Source organism: Cavia porcellus, unplaced genomic scaffold (assembly GCF_034190915.1).
Source record: "Cavia porcellus strain 051 isolate PalLab524CR breed Dunkin Hartley unplaced genomic scaffold, mCavPor4.1 scaffold_23, whole genome shotgun sequence".
NCBI lineage: Eukaryota > Metazoa > Chordata > Mammalia > Rodentia > Caviidae > Cavia > Cavia porcellus.
The window spans coordinates 40,887,593-40,910,601 of record NW_026947506.1 but is presented as its reverse complement, the minus strand read 5'-3'; the positions used below and the strand labels follow the sequence as shown (position 1 = coordinate 40,910,601).

The following is a 23,009-nucleotide window of genomic DNA, read 5'->3' as shown; positions in this document are numbered from 1 at the left end:
AAAGTATTCTAAAATTGTTAATGGTGATGGTTGTACAGCACTGAGTATACGTAAGCTGCTGAACAGGACACCTTAAGTGGATGAACTGTATAGTACGTGAATCATATTCCACTAAAGCCATTGCAAAAAAAAAAAAAAAAAAGGTTAGGAGCTTCTGATCTCCTGGAGGGCACAGGCTGTGCCTGCAGATGCCCTTGCGAAGATGCTGAGGAACCTGAGTCCTAACCCTAACCCCAACCCTAACCCTTACTTGGCTGTGGTAAGGAGCTCCAGCCAGGAGCCTGGACTTGCTGTGTGTGCTTCATCAAGCCCACACCCTTTCTGAGCCTCTGGCTGCTCCAGGATCTCTGAGAAGCACACAGAGCTATCAGAGAGGTCCTGGTGGCAGGAACTCTGTCTGAGATCTTCAACTTGACCTGTCCCAGGGCTGTTCTGTGATACTCAGTCTCAGAGCATTATCAGGGCCCCAGGCTGCCAGCCCCAAGCCTACATAGGAAGAGAGGAAATTACCCACAAGGAGCTGCTGGCTGCTGGCGGGCGTATCCCATCCTGAGCGATTCAGCTGTCTTTTTTTAGCTGATGTTTTCTTAACAACTTACAGAGTGCTTCAGTCTCCTCCTCCCTTAATCCTCTGCTTTGCACAAACATGAAATTAATCTTCTAAATACCCAAGCTGGTTCCAGGGAGGAGAAAGCAGAGAGGGAGGTGGGGGGCACGGAGGGGGAAGCCCACGCCTCTCCTCGGAGCTCTCTACCAGGTCTGATCAGAGCTGGGTTGGTGGAGCACAGGGTCGAGCCATCTCCTGACACTGCAGTGACATGCCCTGCTAATTCTTGCCCTGCAACGCTCATGGGCGACACCTGCTCTGTCACTCTCAGTGGAATCCATGGAGGCGTCCTGGGGGAACACTCTGTCCCAGAGTCCTACTGAGCTGCTTCCACCCGAGTGGCTTCACCCCATCAGGGCCCCACTAAAGGACATGCTTTTCCAGGGTCCACCGTCCTATCTCTGTAACCTTCCCTGTATGGCTTCCTCAGTCTTGTCTGTGTCCTTAGCTCCAGTCTGGCTCACGTCACAACGTGAGTGTTTCTGTCTCTATCTGCCCGAGCCTGGGAGGTGACAGAACTTAGGAGATGGGGCCTAGGTGAAGGGAGCAGGTCATGGGTCATAGGGTATGTGACATAACCCCTTTCTGGTCACCACAAAGTGAGAAGCTTCCTTCCATCAAACCTTTCTATCACGATGCTCCTACCCTAAAGCCATGGAGTCAACAGACCATGGCCTGAGACCTCTGAAACCTGGAACCCAAATCAGCCTTCCTCCTTTGAGCTGACCACATTAGGCATTTTGTCTCAGCCATGGAAAGTTAACACAAAGCTCCTGATTTGCCTCATCCTGTGTTCTGCATTCTGGTCCTGTTTTATCTTCCACCTCTAAACCCCACTGGATCAGCGTCTCCAAAGATCACTCCAGGGAAAAGCTGTGTCCCCCAGATTCCACTACTCCACCCCATCCTTCCATCTCTATCTGGAAAATCTCTACTCATACCTCAAAACCTCAGCTTCAATGTCAGCTCTGTTCACACAAGCTTGGCTCCACCCTGTCCATCCGCCCCATCAACGCCAAGGATTCCTTCCCAGCTCTGCTAGGTCCCTTGGACTTTAGTGTTTCTAGTGTTGCCACACCGAATGACAGTGGCCTTTTTACTCCTCATCTCCCTCTGCCCACGAGTGACCAGGCAGCGGGCCCTGGGTCCCATCCTCCCTGTGTCCCAGTGCGGCTCAGCATGGGACAGAAGGTGAAGCTGAGGGCATACTGTATGCTGAGGACCGGAGAGAAGGCAGCTAGCCACATGGTCAGCTTGTTGCTGAAAGGTGGTGGGTCTGAGATCACGCCTTGGGGATAGGAACCCTGCAGCTGGCTGAAGTAGCTCTGAGAGGTCACCAAGGGTGTGTGCTCTGCAGTGGTCACACAGCAGTGACCCAGTGGGACCCTACCGCAGCAGGAGTCGCCATCCTGGAGCTGACCCACTTCGTTCCATCCTCGTCTCCACTGTCAGTGTCACCAACAAGTCACCCTCCATTGTTTTTCTTTTTCTCTCTTTTTTTTTTTTTTTTTTTTTGTCTTTTTCCTTTTTATCGGTACCGGGGATCGAACTCACAACTGCCTGCTTGCAAGGCAGGCACTTATGCCACTGAGCTAAATCCCCAGCCCTCATTGTTTTTCTTTTGTTGCACTGAGGATTATACACAGGCCTCCACACTGAGACACATCCTCAGCCTTATTTTTACTTTTTATTTTAAGACAGGGTCTCACTACATCACCAAGTTTCCCAGCCTGGGTTCAGACTTGTGATCTTCCTGCCTCAGCCTCCCAGCGTGCTGGAGTCACAGGCGTGGGCCTCTCTGCCTGGTTCTGCCCTACTTTTCAGGATTTGCAGTTTGCAGGATGTCTGTAAACCCACAGTTACTCTGAGGTTTTGGATGGATTGCAGGCTGTGGCTCTGCCAGGTGGTCCAAGGGCTGGGCTGGGTGAGGCGAGGCCCTGGCAGTGTGGAGTGTGCTCTGTCAGACCACGTGATGCCTGAGCTCTAAGTGGCAGCAGGGACCTGGTGCCTGGAGCGGGGGAGCCTGGCCTGATTGTGAACCGAGTTCTGTGGGCTCTGGACAAATCCCTTCCTTCCTTCCCAAGACTTCCGTCTCTTCATGCCTGAAACCAAAGAAGCAAAGCACAGCCAGGGCCTTGCCAATGAGCCCACGGTCACACTGTGCATTCACTTTGCTTGTGCACACCTGTGTGCCTGAGTGAGGGGCTCAGGCCTCGGACTCTGGGCGCCTCCATTTCTCTGGCAGGAACCCCAGGGCCTCTTTCTTCCAGACAGTCCATGAGGAGGGAAGGGGATGCTTGCTGGTGCCAGGCCCTGTTCGGGGAGGCCAGCAGGAATGCTTTGTCCACCACAGGAACTGAGGGAGGCAGGTGGGGGCTCAAGGGGCTATGAGTAGAGGTGCATTTGGAGCCCAGAGGGCTCTCGGGGGGTGGCTTGGCCTGTTGTGGTTGCTTCTGCCAAACTCTGCCTAGGACAAGAGGCCAGCGCTGGAAGAAGGTCCTGTGGGCACAGTGGTTACCTGCGGACTGTCCTCGGCTGTGTGGACTCTGCTGTCACCCGCTATTCCTCTACTTTCTCCTCTGTCCCTTGGAGCAGTAGCAGCCTCAGGGCTGCACAGGGGTGATGCAATGGACATTTGTTCTGTGACCAGTGTCACTCCTCTGGGGAAGTGTTCCGTGTCTGTGCTCCTGGTGTTTGTGCCCCATGCTCTCTGGTGACCTGGGCACCACTGCACTTTGAGTCATCCCAGTGGGGAGCTGAGATGGCTCCAGGGAACCTCAGATCTCAAGGGATCAAAGCCACGGCAGGAGGGGAACCAGGGCCGCCTATGGGTTTCTATCAGAATAAGCAGGTTTTGTGTGCATTTTGCAATCTTAGCATCTTCAATTTGTTGCACAACAAACTGAAGAGGATTTAGCATGTATTTAATTAATTTGATGAAAATAGTTCAACAACTGTAAACAAGGCTGAGGAAAGGTACTCACTGTGAGGCCGGGGCTCAGCCAGGGTGGTGGCCTGGGCTGTGCTGCCACACTGAGGTGACTCGGGGGACAGGAAGAAGTGGCTGGAGCTCTGGGCAGGGCTTGACCCCAGCCTAGCGAGTGACTTGGCTTCCTCAGGAGGGGACAGGAGCCCTTCCTGCTTCCTGCCCCAGCTCTGCCGAGGATCCCAGGGGCCATGTCCACAAGCTCCTGTGACTACTCCTAGTGTCCTCGAAACTCCTGCTCGTCCTTGGAGGCCACAGTCACACATCCCTTCTTCCAAAAGGTTTCTAGTGATTGCGCTTGGCTGTGAGTAGCAGAACCCGCCTGAGCGTTGGCTTAAATAATTAGGAGCTTAGCAGGTGGGTTAGTCAGTGGGGACAAAAGACCTGACCCCAATAATCTAAAGGAGGAGAAGTGCAGCTGGGCACTCAGGCCCAGCACTCTGGAGACTGAGGCAGGAGAACCACAAGTTCAAGCCCAGCCTGGGAGATTTAGTGATATAGTGAGACTCTGTCCCAAAGTTTAAAAATTTAAACATCAGCTGGGGATGTAGCTCAGGGTGAAGGCCCTGGGTTCAGTCCTCAAGACAATGACGACAAGAACAGCAGAAGAAGCTTACTTGGGCTTCTGGTTTCAGAGGCTTCAGTCCAAAGCAGGAGCATCATGGCGGAAGGGCGTGGTGCTGGAAAATGGCCACCTGGTGGCATCGGGAGGCAGAGCACAGGAGAAGAGTCACAGAAGGGGGCAGGGACAGATACGGTCCCCAAGGGTGGACCTACTGTGACACACCCAGGCACACTCAGAAGTGTGCTTTAATGATCGCCTAGGCTTCTCTCAAACTATCCAACTTGCCAATCAAGATTAAGCACCCCAGACCCTCCTCCATTAACTAGTGACAGCGAAACATCATAAGCCATCCTTCATCTCCAGATAGAGCCAATAACATGGCTGTAATGTTGCCTAATGAGGTGTAGTCATCTCTTGTACAACCAAGAGTACACTCATCCATTCCCCAGGGCCTCCACAGTTCCAGCAGTGTTCAAAAGTCCGAGTCTAAAGTCTTCCCTGAGACCCAAGGCAGTCTTAGCTGTAGGCTGTAAAAAATTAAAAGCCAAGTTAGAGGCTCCCAGCATACAGTGGTGGAGGGTCAACGTTCCTGGTCCAAAGGGCAGAGCAGGAAAGGAAGAGCGTGAAATGGAAACCCACAGTGCAAACACTGAGAGCCAGGTGGTTTGGGACAAGCAGTTCTGGGACAGGAGACTCATAGATCCATGACGTTTTCTGTTTTTCCCCATTGCTGTCCTTGGTGTCCGCCTCTCATCTCGAAAGTCTACTCCTGCAGCTGGTGCGAAGCCTCCCCCCCCCCCAGCAAGGCTGGGCCCGCCCTGCCGGAGCCACCATCTGCGCTGGGCCTACCTCACCCAGCCACACGGTGCTGCTTCCATCGCACCAGGATGCTCAGTCCCCTCCTGGAGAAGCCAGCAAGAACCAGGAGCGAGAAGAACCAAAGGCCTGGGGAGACTGTACTACCTGGCCAGTGGAGACCCCCGCTCGACCTGTGAGGCCCACCCCGGGGGCTGCTTTTCCTTATTATTTCTTATTTATTTTCGGTGCTGGAGATGAAACCCAGGGTCTTGCACATTTTAGGCAAGTGCTCCATCACTGAGCTATACTTCTGGCCCTTTTTATTTTTTAATTTGTCAGACATGGTCTCACTACATTGTCCAGGCTGGCTTGAACTTGGGACCATCCTGCCTCAGCCTCCCGGTGTCCCAGGATTATAGACGTACTTCACCAAGCCTGACTTACTGTTCAAAAAAACCCAACAGCTTTATTGAGATATATGAACACACAATAAGCTGCACATATTTAAAGTGCACAATTTGATGAGTTTGACATGTGCACACTCACCAACGACGTCACCACAACTTAGAGTTCAGGATCTAGGTACTCCAGAAGCAGCACTTCCGTCATCCACATCCTCCTCTGGAGCTTTGGGGATCCCTGGAGCCTGGGCAGGGATTCTGGGAGCACCCCTACCTTGCTATTTCTCCTATATCTTTCTCAATGAGTGGGGCTCTGGGCTCAGGAAATGAAGGCTCTGGAGGTGGATAGTCGTTCTCTTCACACAGTGAGCGTAGGATTAAGATGAACAGGATGAACAAGCAAACAGTGAGTTCCTGCTGCTGCTGTGACCTTGGCCACCTGGCCGGAGTGTGGCCAGCAGGTCCCTCCTCTGGCCGTCACTCCCCGTGGCTTCCCACACCCACCCTTTGGAAGGAGGGCACCTGGCATCCTGTGGGGTGGGAGGCCGTTCCATGCTCCTCTCCCAGCATCTGTCAGCCATGGGTGACCCTTGGCTGTTGCTGGCTTCTCTTGACACTGTCTTCTCTCTGTGTGTCGGCATCCAATCCCATGCCCCTCTTTTGAGGTTTTTTTGAGACATCATCTTACTCCGTTGACCAGGCTGGCCTCAAACTCACTGTGGTGCTCTTACCTCAGCCTTCTGAGAGCTGGGATTACAGGTGTGCACCACCACACCAGCCTTTATTTCTTACTTTGAGATGAGGCCTCATTAATTTGATTCAAACTGGGCTCCAATTTGTGATCCTCCTGCTTCAGCCTCCCAGATTGCTGGGATTACAGATATGTGCCACTATGGTGCCTCGCTTCCCGCTGACTTTTTTGACTTTTTTTTTTAGAGACAGGGTCTCACTATGTAGGCCAGGCTGACCTCAAACTTGTGGCAATCCTCCTGCCTCAGCCTAAGTGCTGGGATCACAGGCGTGCACCTCCACGCCCAGGCTTCCCACTGATTTTTAAAAGGCATCATTTTTGTGCCTTGCAGAGATAAGTCCTAAGTCCACCTGGGCTCTGAATAGTTTCCCTTTGCCTTGCAGTGATGTCGAAGCACAGGACTTGGCCACACAATTGAGCCAGTGACGACTGAAGCAGCCTCCCATAGGCACAGGCCATGAAGATCACACTAATGTCACCCAAGGATGCCGGTTGCATCCCCGGGCACCAAGATGAGTTGGACATGGTGCATGTTCCCTGGGAAGCCACCATCTGGAGCTGCCCGTGTGTATGGTGGGCCAAGAGGGTCGAGCCATGCATCCTTGGAATCAGAGGGACCTTATTAGGGACAGGGGTATCCTCTGCTCATGAACACACAGCATTTGCTGCCACCATTGATAATCACTCACTGAGATCCAGACAGTTTTCTGATCTCCTAGCAAACCTGCATGACAATGTGACCAGCTCCACATCACAGGCAGGGAGATGAGAACTTGGAGACCACGTGTGTGCAGTTGTGACCAAACTTGAGGCTTCCGAAGGCCCCAGAGTCCCTTAGGGGAGGCTGTGACTGTGCTGCGGGCTCCTGCAGCTCAGCTCACTGGCTGGGTGCCGTTGATGCGGTCCCTTGTAGGAACCACATCTGCTTCCACTGTCCCGCTCCTGTGGGCCTGAGGCCATGCTGAGGGGAACAATCCCAGGCTGGGCAAGTGGTCCAAGCCACTGGCTCATTTCTGGGGTCACTCACTCACCTCTTTGAGCCCCCCAGAGCCAGCCTGCATGCCAGGCTGCTTGGTTACGGGCTCTGTCAAGGCTGCAGGATGTGGCTCCGAATAATTATAGTTTGCTGTGTCTCTGCTGCCGGCCAGACCCAGAGCAATGTGAGGTGGCCTCGGGCCGTGTCCCGGCTGGAAGCGTTGAAGAGCACCTTAAACAAGCCTGTCCCCACTCTGTGCTTCCGTTTCTTCAGTTTCCAGGGATGCAGGCTCATCTGGCTCTTGGTGGGGAAGAAAAGGAGCCCTGGGCTGAAGCCCTTCCAGCCACCGAGGGCACTGTATGCCTCTCTTCCTCTCTACATGCCCCCTTGAACTATTTTTATTTATTATTTTGCATACTGGGAATCACACTCGGATTCCGAGCTTTATTGTTTGAGACAGGATCTCCGTAAGTTGCCCAGGCTAGGCTTGAACTTGTGATCCTCCTGCTTCAGCCTTCTAGAGTGGGGGGATTCTAGGCGGGTAGCACCTCACTGGACTCTCCTTGGGCTCTTTTTACATTCTGTTCTTTTCCATTTTGAGCCCCTAGCAGCCCCCTGAGCTGGTGCAGAGGGTGGACCTGGGCCCTCTGAGGCCTCTTGTTCTCCCCAGGGAGGAGAGGCTGTTGTAGCAGCAGCAGGATGAAGTGGCCTTGGCTTTCCTGCTGCGTGGGCCTGGGCCTCCGAGCCCTGTTTCTATAGCCAGCAGACAGCTGTAGGGAGGGGGCTGGAGGAGGCGGAAGGGGCCGCCATGCCCCAACTGCTCAGGAGTCAGAAGAGCCGATGGGCTCTCGGCCTGGCTCATCTTCTCTGCTAAGAATCTTCTCCAAACTCAGGCCCTCCTGGCGTAGACAGTCACCCGACTGCAGTGTCCCACTGTGGAGGAACTTTCTGCCTCCCTGGGCTCAAATCCTTGGCTGTGGGACAGAGTTACTTGGGCCTGAATCTGAATTCCAGCTGCTCTCTGCCAGCTCGGTGACCAAAGGCTGCTTTCTGAGACTCCCTGGGCCTGGGCTGGGTGGGAGTGTTGGCTGCAAGCATATCTCCAGGCAGGTCGGGCGTAATCCCAGCACTCTGGGAAGCCGAGGCAGGAGGATTGCAGGCTCAAGCCAGCCTGGGCAATTTAGCAACTTAGCAAGACCCTATCTCAAACTTTGTCTTTCTTTCTCTCTTCTTCTTTGTTTTTTTAGCATGTAAGTCAGTGTGAAAAACAAAAATATGTAAATCTGGCACAAAAACAAAAATCTGCAAATTCCTAGGCGTTCCTCCCTCGAGAGGCAGGGCCCATGTCTTCCTTCTGTGCCACCAAGCAGGGTGTTTGCTCTGACCAAGAGAGGAAGGCAGAAGTGTCACTATGTGACTTCTGAGACCTGGTCACAAAAAGCCATGGAGAGCCCACTTTGCTTTTTGGACATTTGTGTGGCAACCCTGAGCCACCATATGGCATGTCTGACTTTCCTGAAGCCACCATGTTGACCGTCCACCTCTAGATAGCTTTGGCACAGGTCATTTTCCCTGTGGGAGTCCCAGACTTCCTGACAGCCACCCTCACACAGCCGTGATGGGCCTCTGGCCCATGGAATATACCACTAGGTACTTCAGAGTGATTCTTTTTTTATGTCTTGAGACAGGGTCTTGCTATGTAGTTTAGGCTAGTCTCGAACCCACTATGTAGCTCAGGCTGGCTTTATAGTTGGGGTGATCTTCCTGCCTCAGCCTCTCGATATTGGGATTACAGGGACGCACCACCATACCTCGCTAGGCTGATTCTTTGTAGGACAATCTTTACCAAAGCAGTCACTGTGAGGGGCCAACAATAAAGCTACCATTCTCTCCCTAGGGCCCTGGGACCCTGGGAAGATGGAGCATGTGTTTGGATAGGTGCGGTTCACATTCTGTTGGCCATCCTTCTCTGTGACATCATTTCCTTTCCCCAAGGTCTCGTTTCTCTACCTGGGACAGAGACTGGGTGGTTTTACCTTGTAAGTTGCTTGGGAGATTCCCAGTGTCGTGCCTGGACATGGTGCTGCTTACTCCGGCTCTGAACCCTGTCTGGTCATTGGCAGGAAACGTGACTGCCTGTGGCCAGATGGATGAGCTGAGAGACGTATCTCTCGGCTCCCAGAATGCATTGCTGGCACAGTGACCCTAGGCCCTTGGGAAGAGCCGGGAAGATACATGTCCTGCCCCATTTGGTCTGTCTGGGCAGCCGAGCTCCTTGCCGTTTCCCAAATGTCACCACACTGAATGACAGTTCCCTGCGGTCCAGGGGCACGCAGCTGGCTGGGTCCACGGGAAACACCCAAAGCCACAAGTCACCATTGCCAAACCCTTGCCATCATCTCCAGTTGGCCTTTGGTCACATACACAGAAAGAGGCTCCAGAATGGGGATAGGGACAGCCCCATGGTCCCCACACCCAGAAGAATGGCGGGGCTCCTGAGACGCTGGAGCTGCCCAGGGGGCCGAGGCTGATTCTGGCCAGAGCAGCTAATAATCCAGCCAGAACACAGATATGGGACTGCTTGGCCTTCTCCTCCCTCCAGCCCCGAAGGAAGTTGCCTCTTATATCCCCAACTTGCTAATTACTGATGGAATGACTGAGATTTTGAGGATAATTAGGGGTGGCCTGTTTTTCCCCCTGTTGTCCCCTCGTTTCCAGTCCCTGCCCCTGTCTGGAGCCTTCCTCTAATTTGGAGCCACTTAGAAAAGACAAGGAAACCTTTAAAACCAAGAAGAATGTCTCCCCAAATGCCTCTTGTCGGGTTTTACAGCTGTGGTCCAGAAGATTGAGAACCCATCACACCGCAGAAACACGAAAAAGGCATCCTGTTCAAAGGGCCTGTGGCCACAGCACCCTGCTGTAAAAATAGCTGTGGGTTTGATGGCTAGGAGGGAACAGGACCTAATCCCTCCAAGTGACCCAAAATCAAGTACAGACAGACTATGCGCCTAGTCACTCGCGCTGCGTGACTTCACACCTGTTGGGATTGGTGGACTCTCTGTGGCCACTCCTACAGCTGCTCGATCTACTCTCCAGAACAGGGACATGTGTTCATCTAGGCCAGTCAGTTGGAGGCTGGCCCACAGTGTTCCCCCTCAAAGGCAGCGGCAGTCTCTCTCTGAGTCCCTTCACGGCCATCTCCAGTGCCCCACACTTAGTGAGAGCTCCGTAAACAGTTAAGGGATGGACAAACCCAGTGGGTGCTATTTGCCTAGGTTACTGAAATGTCCCAAGCCCAGGGTTCATGCCGCATAGATTCTTCAGAAGCCATGCCGTTCAGAGCCACTGGTGCGGGGCCACAGAAGTCGGTAAAAGAGCGTTTGTCCATCCAAGTTGATGGGCTCTTTCTTGTAAACCCTGTTGTGATTCCTACCTGTCCCACTGTCACTCTCCATGGCACTGGACCTTGCTGGCCAGGCTCAGGCTCTCTGTTTGCTCAGCACTGTCCTGGGCTTTCTGGAGCCACCCCGAGGTCCCGGCTGTGATCCCCAGAGGAAAGAGCTTAGGTCTGGCACGCAGAGGGCCTGGGGAAGCAGGAAGCCAGAGGCCACTGGGATCAGGAGTTAAAGCCAGAGCCAGGAGGCCCACGTCCAGGCTTCGGGACTAGATAAGAAAGACTCCAGCCCTCTCCTGGCCTCAGTGTCCTCCTGTCCCCCTGCACAGGTCCAGAAAGGGATAGGAACCTGCCGTGGTCACACAGCCCATCTCCTGCAGGAGGCCAAGGCTGGCTGGGTCTGGAATCAAAGGTTCCTGATCCCAGAGCCAGCTACATTTTCACTTCTGCTGCTTGATCACCCATAGAGTATGTGGTTGGTCCCCCTGGGGAGATACCAGGAGAGGAATGGGTCAAGATGCACTCTTCTAGAGCCTAGATCACTTTATTCCAGTGCTCAGTGAGGCCAGAGGGGCTGGGCAGGGACATCTACAGTCAGATGTCTGGGAGAGATGTCAGCAGAACCTTCTGGAAGCTTCTAGAAATTTCCTAATGGAGCTATTAAAGAGAACACCTCTCATCCTGGTATTGACTCTTACCAGCCTTGAGGGAATGAGCTAATCCCTGTGTGCTCCAGTTTCCCCACCTGGAAAATGAAGTAAAGGCTGACTGGGAGGAGACGTATTTTAGAACACAGACTGGACCTTTTTCAACTCATGTCCAATGGCCTCTCCCCAAGGGAGGGGATCAGCCGTACTGGGGCCTGAGGCCACCTCCGGGGACAGTTAAGCTCTCCAGCTCCCAGGGACCTGTGGCTCACAGCCTGAGCCCAGCCCTGCCGGCCCTGGCAGCTGACCAGATGTGCTGTTCCCACGCAGCAACCAACATGACCAGATGGATGGGGGTGGCCTTGGAGGCCACAGTGGAGCCCCCAGGGCTTCCTTGGACCTGGAGGAGCTTGCGAGGGTCAGGTGGGGGCTCTGCCTGGCACATGTGGGAGAGACATCTTGGCTGGAGCCCCAACCAGGGTGGGCTTGCAGGGAGGGGGCTGGGCAGAATGAGGCCAAATTTTCAATTTTCTCTCACTTTTCTTGTTTCTTTACTCTCTCAACACCTGGAGCATTTTTGAGCCCTGAATGGTTCCCTGGGGAGGAGTGGACAACAGGGACCCTGCCGACCACAGGGTCCTGATGGCCTCCTGAGCCATGGGTTCTGCAGCCAAGAAGTAAACTAGCAGTGGATAGGAAGTGCTAGGAAAAATGATTGCACCTGCACTGAACAGGAGCAGCTTTTCCTCGTCATCCTCTGCACAGCAGCCCAGCAGCTGTTCCATGGTATCAGGTACGACGGTGTAGACCATAGGAGCAGTGCTCAGGTCTGTGCAAGCACAACGCCATTTGCATCAGGTCTGTGCACCCTGGAGTCTTGAGTGTCCCCGGGCTTCCTTCTGGTACTGAAGGACAACTACAGCCACATTGGTTGAAGCCAGACTGGGACAGAAACTATCTCTGTGAGTCTATGAGTAGACTGGGCAGGGGTCACCTGTCCATCCCCACCGTCCCACAAGAGGACCGGAACTCCTAGAGGTTGGTCAGTGTCCTATCCGGAACTCCCCAGATCAAGGAGTCAGGTCAAGTTTGGCCTTGTGTGCCCAACTGGCGTGGGTGGCCCTCCCTCCACGGCCCAAGGCCAAGTCTTCCTAGCCGGTTTAGGTCTTGACTTACTTCAGGCCCTTGGCCTCCGGCCCCTTCCTGAGTGCTGGTCCCCTGGCTGGAGAGCAAACAGTTGGCCCAGTGCTCACAGAGATCCTTGGGCTTAGGCAGTCTCTAGATCAATGGATTTTGCTTAGTGATCCCACAAGTCTACCCACTCCCCACGGCCCAGAGGAGATGCCCAGCAGGGAGGTGTCCATCCTGTCCTTGGTCACCTTCCAAATTGTTGTCTGGATCTGGAGCAGTGCCGGGCCCTGAGGAGCACTATTTAAGAAGCTACTGCCCAGTGGCCCCAGCTCTGCTGCAGCTCCAGGAAGCACTCCAGACCATGGTAGGCTGGGGCCACCCTCCCTGCACCCCTGCCGTTCCTGGGGGCTCAGGTCCACAGCTTTGGGGCTGCAGCCCCCTCCCTCCTACCTTGTAGTCATCTCCGCAGTTCCAGCCCCAATGTTGAGCTCATTCCTTGCTCTGATCTCATCCTGTATGACTTCTGTGTGATTCTAACTTCCCGAGCTCACCTTGACTTTGACCTGATGTTCTGCTTTGGTCTTGATGTTAGGCTGATGCTCTGCTCCGTCCAGCTATTTGATTTTGAAGGGTAGCCAGTTCATCCATGTGGTTTGTGCTGGGGATCTCTGCTTTCCTGGGAGCTGCTGGAACCCAAGTGGCCGGGAATGAGGATTGGGAGGTGGAGGGAGTTGGGGAGCCAGGCTTGGGGGCTTCCTGGTAGAACTGAGCAGACCTGGCTCCCACTAGGATTTGGGGTCAGTGTTCTAGACAGCATGCTCACCCAGCCTCTTGTGCCCTGTGGGGCTCACGTGCCATTGTCCCTGTCCCTGTCCCTAGCCCCTGGCATCCCCTGCAGGCTCTTGATCTTACCATTCTTTGATGCCTGTGTCTTACTTCCCACCCCCATGAGTCCCTCTTGGCCTGACTCAGACTTGGCACCTGTATCTCCTCTGCCATCCTCTATGGTCACCTATTTCCAGCTTTAGTGACAAGGACAGTTATTTGGGGACAAGAGCAGATTTCAATTCAGCTCTGGGTCCCAGGAATCGGGCACAGGAAGCAGATACTCAATAAATGTCCTGATCCTTTAAGGTGGGCTTTCTCTCGGTTTATCAGTGGGGAAACTGAGGCTCAGAGAAAGAAGTGCATTTGTTGCTCACACAGGCTGTGAGCAGCAAAGTCAGGATAAGAATTCAGGTCTCATCACCCACACCTTTCCTAGGATGCTTCTTGCAGGGGGTCTTATTTTTCAGGGGTCCATTATAGAGAGGAATTTGCAAGACAGCCAGGGAGGGCCCAGGCCTCAGAGCCCCTCCCTCAAAGCGCTCTGGACCAGAGTAGGGGGGACTGTGCCAAGGGAGGTGGATCCGAAAGAATGGGGTGGGGTGAGGGTGGAGGGAGTGGGGGAGAAAGGGGGAAAGGGGACCCAGACTGAGGCTAGATCCGAGCCACGAAAGGCAGAATATCCCCCAGACGGAAGTGATCATTTTTTATTAATCAGAGGGAAATGTATATGTAATTATGCGAGCTGAACTCTGCAGGGAAGTTCTTTTCTTTACGCTGTCTGAAGGGATTTATAAATATTACAGAGGTTTTACAGTACCCTAACGTCCCAGCCGCCCTGCCAGCCCCCTTTCAAAGGATTAGCGGAGACAAAGCACCCAGTAAAAGCTAATTATAAGTCAGCCGGGTGCTGCTGCTCTGATGAGGGCCCAGGAGCCGGAGGGAAGTGGGGTGAGGGTGGGGTAGGGGCAGGGGAGACCACACAGGCACTGGGGTAAGGAGGGTGCAGGGGGAGCTCGAGATGAGGGTCCAGACGAGGGCTTGGCAGAGGATGGTGCTGGCTGAGCAATCAGTGGGAGCTGTGCCTCACCTCTCACTGGGGGACACTGGGGTAGCTTTCTTTTCTCATTGACCCCAATTCAGGGAACCCCCAGGACTGGGGTCTGCAGTGATGGCTGCTGAAGGAGAGGCCCTTCTGGGGGTTCTGGGGACTTAGAACTTTCAGTGAGGGTCTAGTGGCAGCCCTTGGGCACCATGCCATCCTGCAAAGGTGGCAAGAAGCCAGCCAGACACGGAGATGGCTCCACACAGGGGGCAGCTGCTCTACCTGCCATGTAGATGGGACCTGGGCTCTGTGCAGCTGTTCCCCAAAATGGCCTGATCCCCACTCTTGGCCAAGTGCACGGAGTGGCGGGGTCGGGTGGAGAGGTCACACGTGGGACAGAATGGGCCTCACCGTTGGGGTCTCCACTTAGTCGGGAACAATGGCAGAACAGTGTGGTGCATGCACACAGGTGACAGTCCCTGTGGCAGAACAGAGGGAATGCATGGCTGGGGCACCAAGAAAGGCTTCTCAGACTGGGCACAGGAGCTGAAATATGGAAGACTCTTCCAGATGGAAGGCTGGAAAGGCTTTCTGAGTGTGGGGTGCAGGAAGCTGGGGGGAAGGTAGCTCAAAGCAGGGTTGGGGTGAGGAGGGGACCCAGGCGAAAGGCAGAGGATCTGTCCCTCTGCAGGGAGGGACAGATTTCACCAGAAAAAGACATCAGACACGATCCTGAGAACATCAGGAAGCTTTTGCAGGTGGATGAGGAGAGACCACAGCTGTAGCGGAGGATGGCTGGGGAGGGGATGGAGGGCAGAGCAAGTGCCCCCTCTGTGCCACCACACAAGGCCCCTGCTTCCTCACAGGCGCCCCGGAGAGCCCGGAAGAGAGTGGAAGGTGGTGCCAGCTCCAACGTCTTCTCCATGTTCGATCAGTCACAGATCCAAGAGTTTAAGGAGGTCAGTCACTGTCACTGGGGCCATGGGGAGATTAAAGCACCTCAGGGACAAGGAGAAGAAACCCAGGAACAGGGCGCCCTCAGGGGACCAGGCCTTGCTTCCGAGCCTGAAGATGTGAGCTGCAGCCTGTGGGCAGCTCATTCCTCTCTGTACCTGAGTCTGTGCCTTTGGGGTGACCTTGGCCAATGCCTTCCTCTCTCTGAGCCTCAGTTTCCCACTCTGTACATGAGGGCTGCTGGCAGCCAGCTGTGCCTACTAAGTTGGGTGGTTGAAGGGGCCTGTGCGGAGGTCACCAAGGCAGCAGTGGGCAGGGGGACAGCCCCAGGGGGGCGGTGGCAGGGCGACCAGGCTGGGCCGGGGATGGCCACTCAGTGCCGATGTCTCCGCCAGGCCTTCACCATTATGGACCAGAACCGGGACGGCTTCATAGACAAGGAGGACCTGAGAGACACCTTCGCTGCACTGGGTGGGTGCCCAGCAGCTGGGGAAGAATGGAGATTGGGATGGGACAAAGCCCAGGCCACCAGGCAATTGGGGAGGGGGGCGTGCAGGGAGGGAGGGGTCGTGAGCCAAGGGGTGCAGAGGAGGGGGCCGCCTGGGAGGTGGGGAGGTTCCCAGGTATGAGAGCAAGGCCTGGGCAGTGAGGACACTCCAAGGGCAGGGACAGCCTGGGCAAAGGCCTGGGGGTGCTGAGGGGTCAAGAGGGTCAACTGCCAGGGCAGAAACTTGAGGTGCCAGTGGAGTTGCATGGGAGAAGGGACATCACCAGGTCATCTCTGGCTGGACCTGAGTCCCCAGGAGTCAGAGTGTCCACAGGACCCTGAGGAATCCAGAGTCCCCACCTCCAGCGGTGCACGAGCCCCAGGAAGCTGTGTACCCCCACCTCAGTTTCTTTGGGCTTCAACTTCCCAGTCTGCAAAAGGGAGCTGGGACGGAGTGGAGCTCAGGACCCACTCGGTCTCCTTTCCAGAAAAGATGAGGTAGAGGTGGCGACAGGGTTGAGGTTGGGGGCAGCTCCAAGTAGACTTCAGGCCAGTGGTGTCTGCAGGGCTCCCACGGGACCAAGGCTTCAGGAGCAGCACGTGGGGCAGGAGAGCTGGGAGACTGGGGGACTCTCCTCAGCTGCCTCTTGTGATGTCCCTTGCACCCCTTCTTGTTCCTGGGTCCCCTCTGCCACTTTGCTGCCTTCCCCAGGCCGAATCAACGTCAAGAACGAGGAGCTGGAGGCCATGGTGAAGGAGGCTCCCGGGCCCATCAACTTCACCGTCTTCCTGACCATGTTTGGGGAGAAGCTCAAGGGTGAGTGTCTCTAGTGCCAGGACCCTGTGGCCAAGTGTGGCCATGTCCCCTACATCCTGCCAGCCCTAACACTCGTACATAGACTTGGGTGGTGGGAACACAGTGCTGTCCCAGATGCCAGCTTCTGGGTGCACACAGCATCCCAAGGCCCTGCTTCATTTTCCAACTGCTGTTGAGTCCTTTGCTCTCCCTGAGGACTGTGACCCCACCTTTCCTCCTCCCTCCTCCCCTCTCCTGTGCTTCTATGCCCTGCCAATGAGAGGCGGGCACAGGGGTGTTGTTGGGGGAGGGGTGACAGTGACAACCCCAGCCCTGGACAGGTTGCTCACCTCATCCTGTGGCACAGTCACTGCAGCCCCCAAGAAAGGATCAGGGTCAGGAAGCTGCTTTTCAGAAATACTCAAAGGAGGCTCAGCGAGGTTGTGATACCTGCCCCACGGCCCCAGCAAATAAGTGGCCCCCCTGGAGTCTGAGCCTGCACGGAGGCTCTAACAGCTGCCATCTGCTGACAAAGAATTAGGGCCTCTTTCTACTTTTTAAACTTTTTTAAATTTTTATTTTTTGCTTCCATGAACTGAGCTCACCACCTCAGGCTTGCCCTGCAGGCACACTATGCCGCTAAGCTACATCCCAGCCCCCAAGGCCTCTTTTCCCTGTGCCCTCTCTTTGCTGGACCTTGGAGGTCCCCTCTGATATCGTCCTCAGAGCTTGAGAGTTCTGTGGCTGGAAGGAAAGGCTTGCTTGGGCTGTGATGGCCTCCACAGGTAGACACTTTTGCCACCACTGTCACCTGCTGCTGTCTGATGCCCTCCCTGCCTTTGCCAGGTCTGGTGTCAAGACCTGGTCTCTCATTGACCCCCTTGGGTAGACTGGTCTGATCTCCGCACCTCCATTTTTAGTCTGCAAAATGGATTTGCCCAAAAGCTGTTGTGACAAATGACTACAAATATGGTGGTGCCAGAGAGCAGAACTGTATTCTCACAGTTCTGCTGTCTAGAAGTCTGAAATCTAACTGGGCCAGGTTCTGAGGTCCTAGGGAAGAATCCGCTCTTTGTGTCCCGGCCTCTGGTGGCTGCCTGACTTCCATGTCCACCACTCGGTCACATGGCCCCCTCACCCTCTGCCTAATCCTGGCTCTCTGTCTCCGATAAGGACACTTGTCACTGGATTTAAGGGCCCGTCTACAGATTCCAGAATGATCTTGTCATCTCAGGATCTTTGACTTGCATCTACTAAGTTCCTATTCCCAATTTAGGTGACACAGGTTCTGGCGGAAGTGTCTTTTGGGAGGGTCACCTATCAGCCCACTGTGGGGCGAGTCTTATTAATACCAGAGAAAATCAGTACTCTTGTGGCAGAGTACAGTAGGGCAGCCTCCGCACCCCATGTCTGGCAGATCCAGAGTCTGAAGGAGGCCCAAGATCTGCCTGGGGGTCGGAGGCATTATGCTGGGGCTGGGAGACTAGGTGCCCTCTCTTGGGCAGGCTTTGAACTTGACTGCACTACTGACCCAGGAGTGCCTGGGGGCCCACGGGAGCTGTTAGGGATTGTTCCCAGGCCTGTGTCCACCTCCCAGAACTCTGAAGCCCAGGGCCCTGGATCAGGGCAAGCACTTTCTGGGAGATGCAGGTGGTTTACCCTCCACATTTTTTTTTTCAGTACCGAAAATCAAATCCAGGGCCTTTGCACAGAGCTGCATTCCCAGCCCTTTTTTCATTTAAGTTTTGAGACAGGGTCTCACTAAATTACCCAGAAAGGGCTTGAACTTGTGATGGTCCTGCCTCGGCCTCCCAAAGTGCTGGGATTACAAATGTGTGCCACCATGCCCAGCTTCTGGGCCCATTTTAGAGCCAGGGAAGCAAGGTACTGAGAGGCTGCAACCTGAGCCTGGAAGAGCTGAGACCTGAGCTCCAAGGTTCCCTGGAGAAGGGGAGAGCTCTTCTAGCTCTGGATGGCCACGGCTGGGTGCGGTGCAGGCTCCTGCCCATGGCTGAGTGGGAGCAGTGACCCAGGGCCTGGTGGGGGCCTGAAGGGCTGCAGCTTTTTCTCATCTCTGCAGGGGCCCCTGGCCTTTCATGTGAATGTGGCCAGGTCTGCGTGACAGGCCAGCAGCTGGGAGGGCAGGGGCTGGGGCGGGTACTGCCTCATCCCACTAATTAGGACGAGGAGACTTTGTCGTGAGACTCCCAGTGACGGGAAGCAGCTACTCTGCAGCCTGTTTTATGAGGTCCACAGTCCTGGAGCAGAGGCCCTCTCCGGGGACCGAGTGCCTGGTCTTCCCAGCCCCCGCACGGGGAGTGGCCAGTGAGGTGAGGGGCTGCCAGTCAGGCCGAGTCCACTGGGGGCTCAGGCGCCCATCACAAACCAGCCCCAGCTGTGAGGTCTCTTCAAAGACACGGAGAGTTTTCAGTTAGTTGCTAAAATCTGGGGGGCTGGGGCCTCAGGAGCAGAGATACAACAAACAGTAGCCCCCATCATGGTTGTCTGACCACTCTACTTTCCTTGGTCCAACTGGCCCTGGGCTCAGCCTTTGGGCTAAGCACAGGCTCCCTGCTATCCTTGCAGAGGAAGCCCCATATCCACCCTCCAGTAGCTCATGGGCCAGCACAGTCAGCACAGGCTACCTGTGTCCTGCCTGAGCAGTCTCAGAGCCTGAGTGACTTGGACACTGCCTGCTTTGTTTTGGATGGGCTTCCAGTGTAATGGGGGAGACCGAGATGGTCCCCATCCAGTCTGATGGCAGAGATAGAAATGGTCCTGATCCAGTCTGATGGGAGACACAGTGGCAGACACTGGTTGGCAAAGGCTCAGATGGTGGGAGGAGCAGGGCACTCTGTGTGTCTACAGAGTTGGGTTAAATCCTCACTTTTCGTATTAGTGGGGCTCAGGGAAGTCATGGACCCCCCCAAGCCCAGTTTCCTCTGTGATAATTTGGAGGTATCGTGTGGAACATCCAGGGTGCTCCGGGTCTCCTTCAGGTCAGTGGCAAAGCTGCAGCCCTGGAGCCTGGCAAAGCACTGAGGCTGTTTGCAGTTTGACTCAGTGATGTGTGCTGAAATCCGGCCATGGTGCATTATCCAGCTGGTCGCATGAGGGGCAGCAAACACCACCTCTGTGCCCCTGACACTGGGAACCGTGGAGAGCCCAAGGCCAGCTGTGACAGGGGGAAGAGGTCCAGGTGAGGGTTGTCAGGTTGTCATTCACGTGACCTGGAGGCCTTGGATGAGCCCCTACCGCGGGCTGAGCCTCAGTTTCCCCATCAGAACAGTGAAGGTGCAGGTCAAGCCCACTGCGGGATTCAGAAGCATTTATTCTGGTGCCACTTTCCCCAAAGCCATGAAAGTGATGACCAGCCCTGGGCTGGCTGTGCTAGCCCACTACCCACTGCCACTTCCGGGTGGGACAACCCTGCAGACCCCCCCAGTGGGCTGCACCTGCTCCAGCCTCAGCCCACAAGTACAGAGCAACTTTTCCTTCATTCACAGCCCCTGTGCACAATGTTGCTGTCCCTAGACTCACCAATCCTATAGCCATATCTGTCTCAAAAACTCAGCAAGGCAAATACTGTAATCTCTCTGAGCCTCAGTTTCTTCATCTATAAAATAGGAGCAAATGTCAGGAAGGTTAAGAACATAGCAAGTTGGGTGTCCAAATACAGTTGTGCAGGTTGTTCATGATTCCATGTGTGCAGGTCCTTGTGTGCTGTTACTGTCATTTGTTTCTCTGAAACCTCCCTGCCCTGTAGGCACCGACCCGGAGGAGACCATTCTCCATGCCTTCAAGGTGTTTGACACTGAAGGGAAAGGGTTCGTCAAGGCTGACTTGTAAGTCCCCGAGTCCCCCAAGCTTCACTCTCCAAGGTAGCACAGGCTGGGTGGGTGGCAGCCTGGTCTCCCCTTCCACCTGGAACTCTCCTGAGCCTGGGCAGCAAGTGTGGGTCACTCAAGGAGGGATTCCCTATGGCGGGAATGGGCTGGGGACAGAGGTGGCACTTGAAGGAGGACTAAGGTTGTACAGGGCAGGAACAGATGTGGAACAGAGCATGCAAAAGGCTGGGGCTTGACGTCTGTGGACTGCAAGCTGGAGGGTGTGATGGGAGAGATGGAGTGCAGGGACATGGACGGGGCTGTGTGGGCAGGGCTGCACTGGGAGCATGGGCGAGCACAGAAAGGCTGGATAAGGCAACCTGGAGTCCAGCCTGGAGGAGGAACTGTAGCTTCCAGGAGGGCCCAGGGATGTTGGAATGGAAGAGGGTGAGTGGGCCAGGAAAAAGGCAGATGACAGTGCCCAAGGGACCCTGGATGTGGTGAGGACTGGGCTGCTTGTCAGTCACAGCCTAAGTGGCTTTGGAGACAGAGGCAGGGCTGGGCAGGTGGCTGGCTCAGCTTGGGTGGTCACGTGCAGCCTGTGTGTGGAAGAGGAGGTGGGCACTGCTCCAGGGGGCCTGCTGGGGCCAGGAGCCTCTCCCTTGGGAGCAGGGACAGCCCTGGACAGGGGAGCTGTCCACTAGGCATGGGCTTCTGGATGGCAGGTTATGGGGCATCCTGCTGCCCATCTGCACCCCCTCCTGTGGGGCAGGATCCGTCAGATGTCCGGACTGTGAAGCACAGCAAGCGCTTCTCAGGCTGAAGCCTCTGCTCCTCACCTCCTTGGGGTCTGTGGTTTCCACCTCTATCTTAGGGAGCCCGGGCTGGGACACCCTCTCTACTGTCTCCTCCCAGCTTGAGGACAGGACTGGGGACCACTGGGGGCCCTATGTGGGAATGGAAGATGCCGCCCTGGGCCTACGACCCATATGATGCGGCTGCCGGCCAGACAGGCCGCAGAGGAAGCTCTGGTTGAAACAGTCTGTGAAAAGTCCCCAGCCTGGGGAGCTGGAAACTGTGACTGTCCCGTGGTAACATAAATAATGGAAAATGTGTGTCGCTCCTGAGTGGCGCCAGCAGATACTGGAGTGCATGGGGCCACTCAGCCCTCAGCTCCCGTTCCTGTCCACTGAGCCCCCACTTAAGCCCCGCGAGAGCCCCAGTCTCTGGGGGCGCCATCCCCTTGTACACAGCCCTAGTGTGGCTCCTGTGGTCCCAGGTGCCTCTGGTGACTGTGACCAGCTGCTCTCCTAAAGGCCGAGTGGTACAGGCCCCACCCTGCCACTGCCTCACTCTGGGACATTTGGCAAGTCCTGAGACCTCCTGAGCCTCAGTTTCCCCCTAAGTAAAGGAAGACCTGAGTACTCATTTCCAGGTCTGGAGAGCTGAGGTCCAAGAGGCCCCAGCTGTGGCCTTGACCCAGGATGAGCTTCCTGACATCTATGCAACACCACACAGACATCAGAGAAAGCCACAAGCTGGAAAAGACAGTGTACCAAGAGCAAGACGAAGTGGCTCCAGGGCCTGAGTGTCCCCTTAGTGGCCCTAAGGTGGATCATTGGCACACAATGGGAATCAGTGGCCCCAAGGTCACAGTGGTGTCTCAAGGACATTCCACCTGGTCCCTACCCGAGGCTGAGCGGAGAGCCTGGCTCATAGAACAGGCAGCTGGGGCTCAGAGAGTTGCCGGGGGCTGGGGTGGTCCTGTCATCCCTGCCTTTCCCCTGGACATGACTGCTTCTCCCCTCGAGCAGCATCAAGGAGAAGCTCATGACCCAGGCAGACCGGTTCAGCGAGGAGGAGGTGAGTGTGGTTTTCAGGGCACTTGGGGTCCCCCGCTGGCCCCCACTCACTGCTGGTCCACCCTGACTCCTTATCCCCTCCCCAGGTCAAACAGATGTTTGCAGCGTTCCCACCAGACATGTGCGGCAACCTGGATTACAGGAACCTGTGCTACGTCATCACGCACGGGGAAGAGAAAGACTAGGAGACAGGGGTCTGCCCTGTGTTCGGAGTCAGCAGGGCTCCTGCAGCCCCAGGGCACCAGGGAGGCTCCCCCTGCCCCACAGTTTGGGGTGAAGCAAGAATAAATCATGCCAAGGTCTGAGCGTGCATGCTGAGTGCTCCGGCCGGGAGACGGCAAACATTCCTATCATATTGGTTTTTCCAAGACATTTTGGTTCCCTGGCTCTGCTCAGACTGCTCCTGATGAGCTGGTGTTTAGAACTAATTGACAGTTTTAATGGTCCCCAGCTGGGCTGCAGAACATTACCTCCATTTATGTGGCTTTTATTGAGCACCTAGTGTGTGCCAGGGCCTTGCCAGTCCCGGGGGCTGCACAAGATGAAGCAGTCCATCCATAGCAAGAGGGCCATGTGGGCTGCAGGGAGGCTGATGAGTGGAGGGGACAGAAAGTGCGGCAGGACATAGGTGGGGGGAGGGGGGTGAAACAGGAGGCGCCTGGCAGCCAGGGCCTGGGCAAAAGTGGTGGGACGGATTCAAAAGACGTTCAAGGGTAGGCAAAGAGTTCTTAAGTAGGACACATATGGGACCAAACATAAAATAAAAAGGGGATAAGTTGGGCTGAATCAAAATTAAAAGCTTCTGCTAACTAAAAATACAATTAAAAATGAGGAAAGACAAGCCAAAGGATGGGAGAAGATACTGGCCACACATAGATCCTTGTGAAGATCTGATAGCCAGAATATAAATCCTGCAGGTAAATAATAGGAAGATGGAGTGGGGCACAGTGGAGCACA

The 23,009-nt window shown here is 55.2% G+C and overlaps 1 protein-coding gene across 4 annotated transcripts in view; it reads left to right on the top strand.

Annotated features, from left to right (window-relative positions):
* The window catches only part of Myl10 (myosin light chain 10), a 37,749-nt gene extending 15,387 nt beyond the window's left edge, over window positions 1-22,362 (top strand). The window contains exons 1-8 of one of the 4 annotated variants that reach the window (XM_063234251.1): window positions 5,023-5,149; window positions 6,492-11,918; window positions 14,993-15,085; window positions 15,476-15,551; window positions 16,280-16,384; window positions 20,130-20,208; window positions 22,005-22,053; window positions 22,139-22,362. In XM_063234251.1, the coding sequence (XP_063090321.1) occupies window positions 15,050-15,085; window positions 15,476-15,551; window positions 16,280-16,384; window positions 20,130-20,208; window positions 22,005-22,053; window positions 22,139-22,237 (444 nt within the window). In that variant the 5' untranslated portion in view covers window positions 5,023-5,149; window positions 6,492-11,918; window positions 14,993-15,049 and the 3' untranslated portion in view covers window positions 22,238-22,362. Of the gene's footprint in view, window positions 1-5,022; window positions 5,150-6,491; window positions 11,919-12,577; window positions 12,621-14,992; window positions 15,086-15,475; window positions 15,552-16,279; window positions 16,385-20,129; window positions 20,209-22,004; window positions 22,054-22,138 lie in introns of those variants that run through there. The other 3 variants (XM_063234250.1, XM_003470132.4, XM_063234252.1) reach the window with 3 other exon arrangements.
* The last annotated feature ends 647 nt before the right edge of the window (window positions 22,363-23,009 follow it).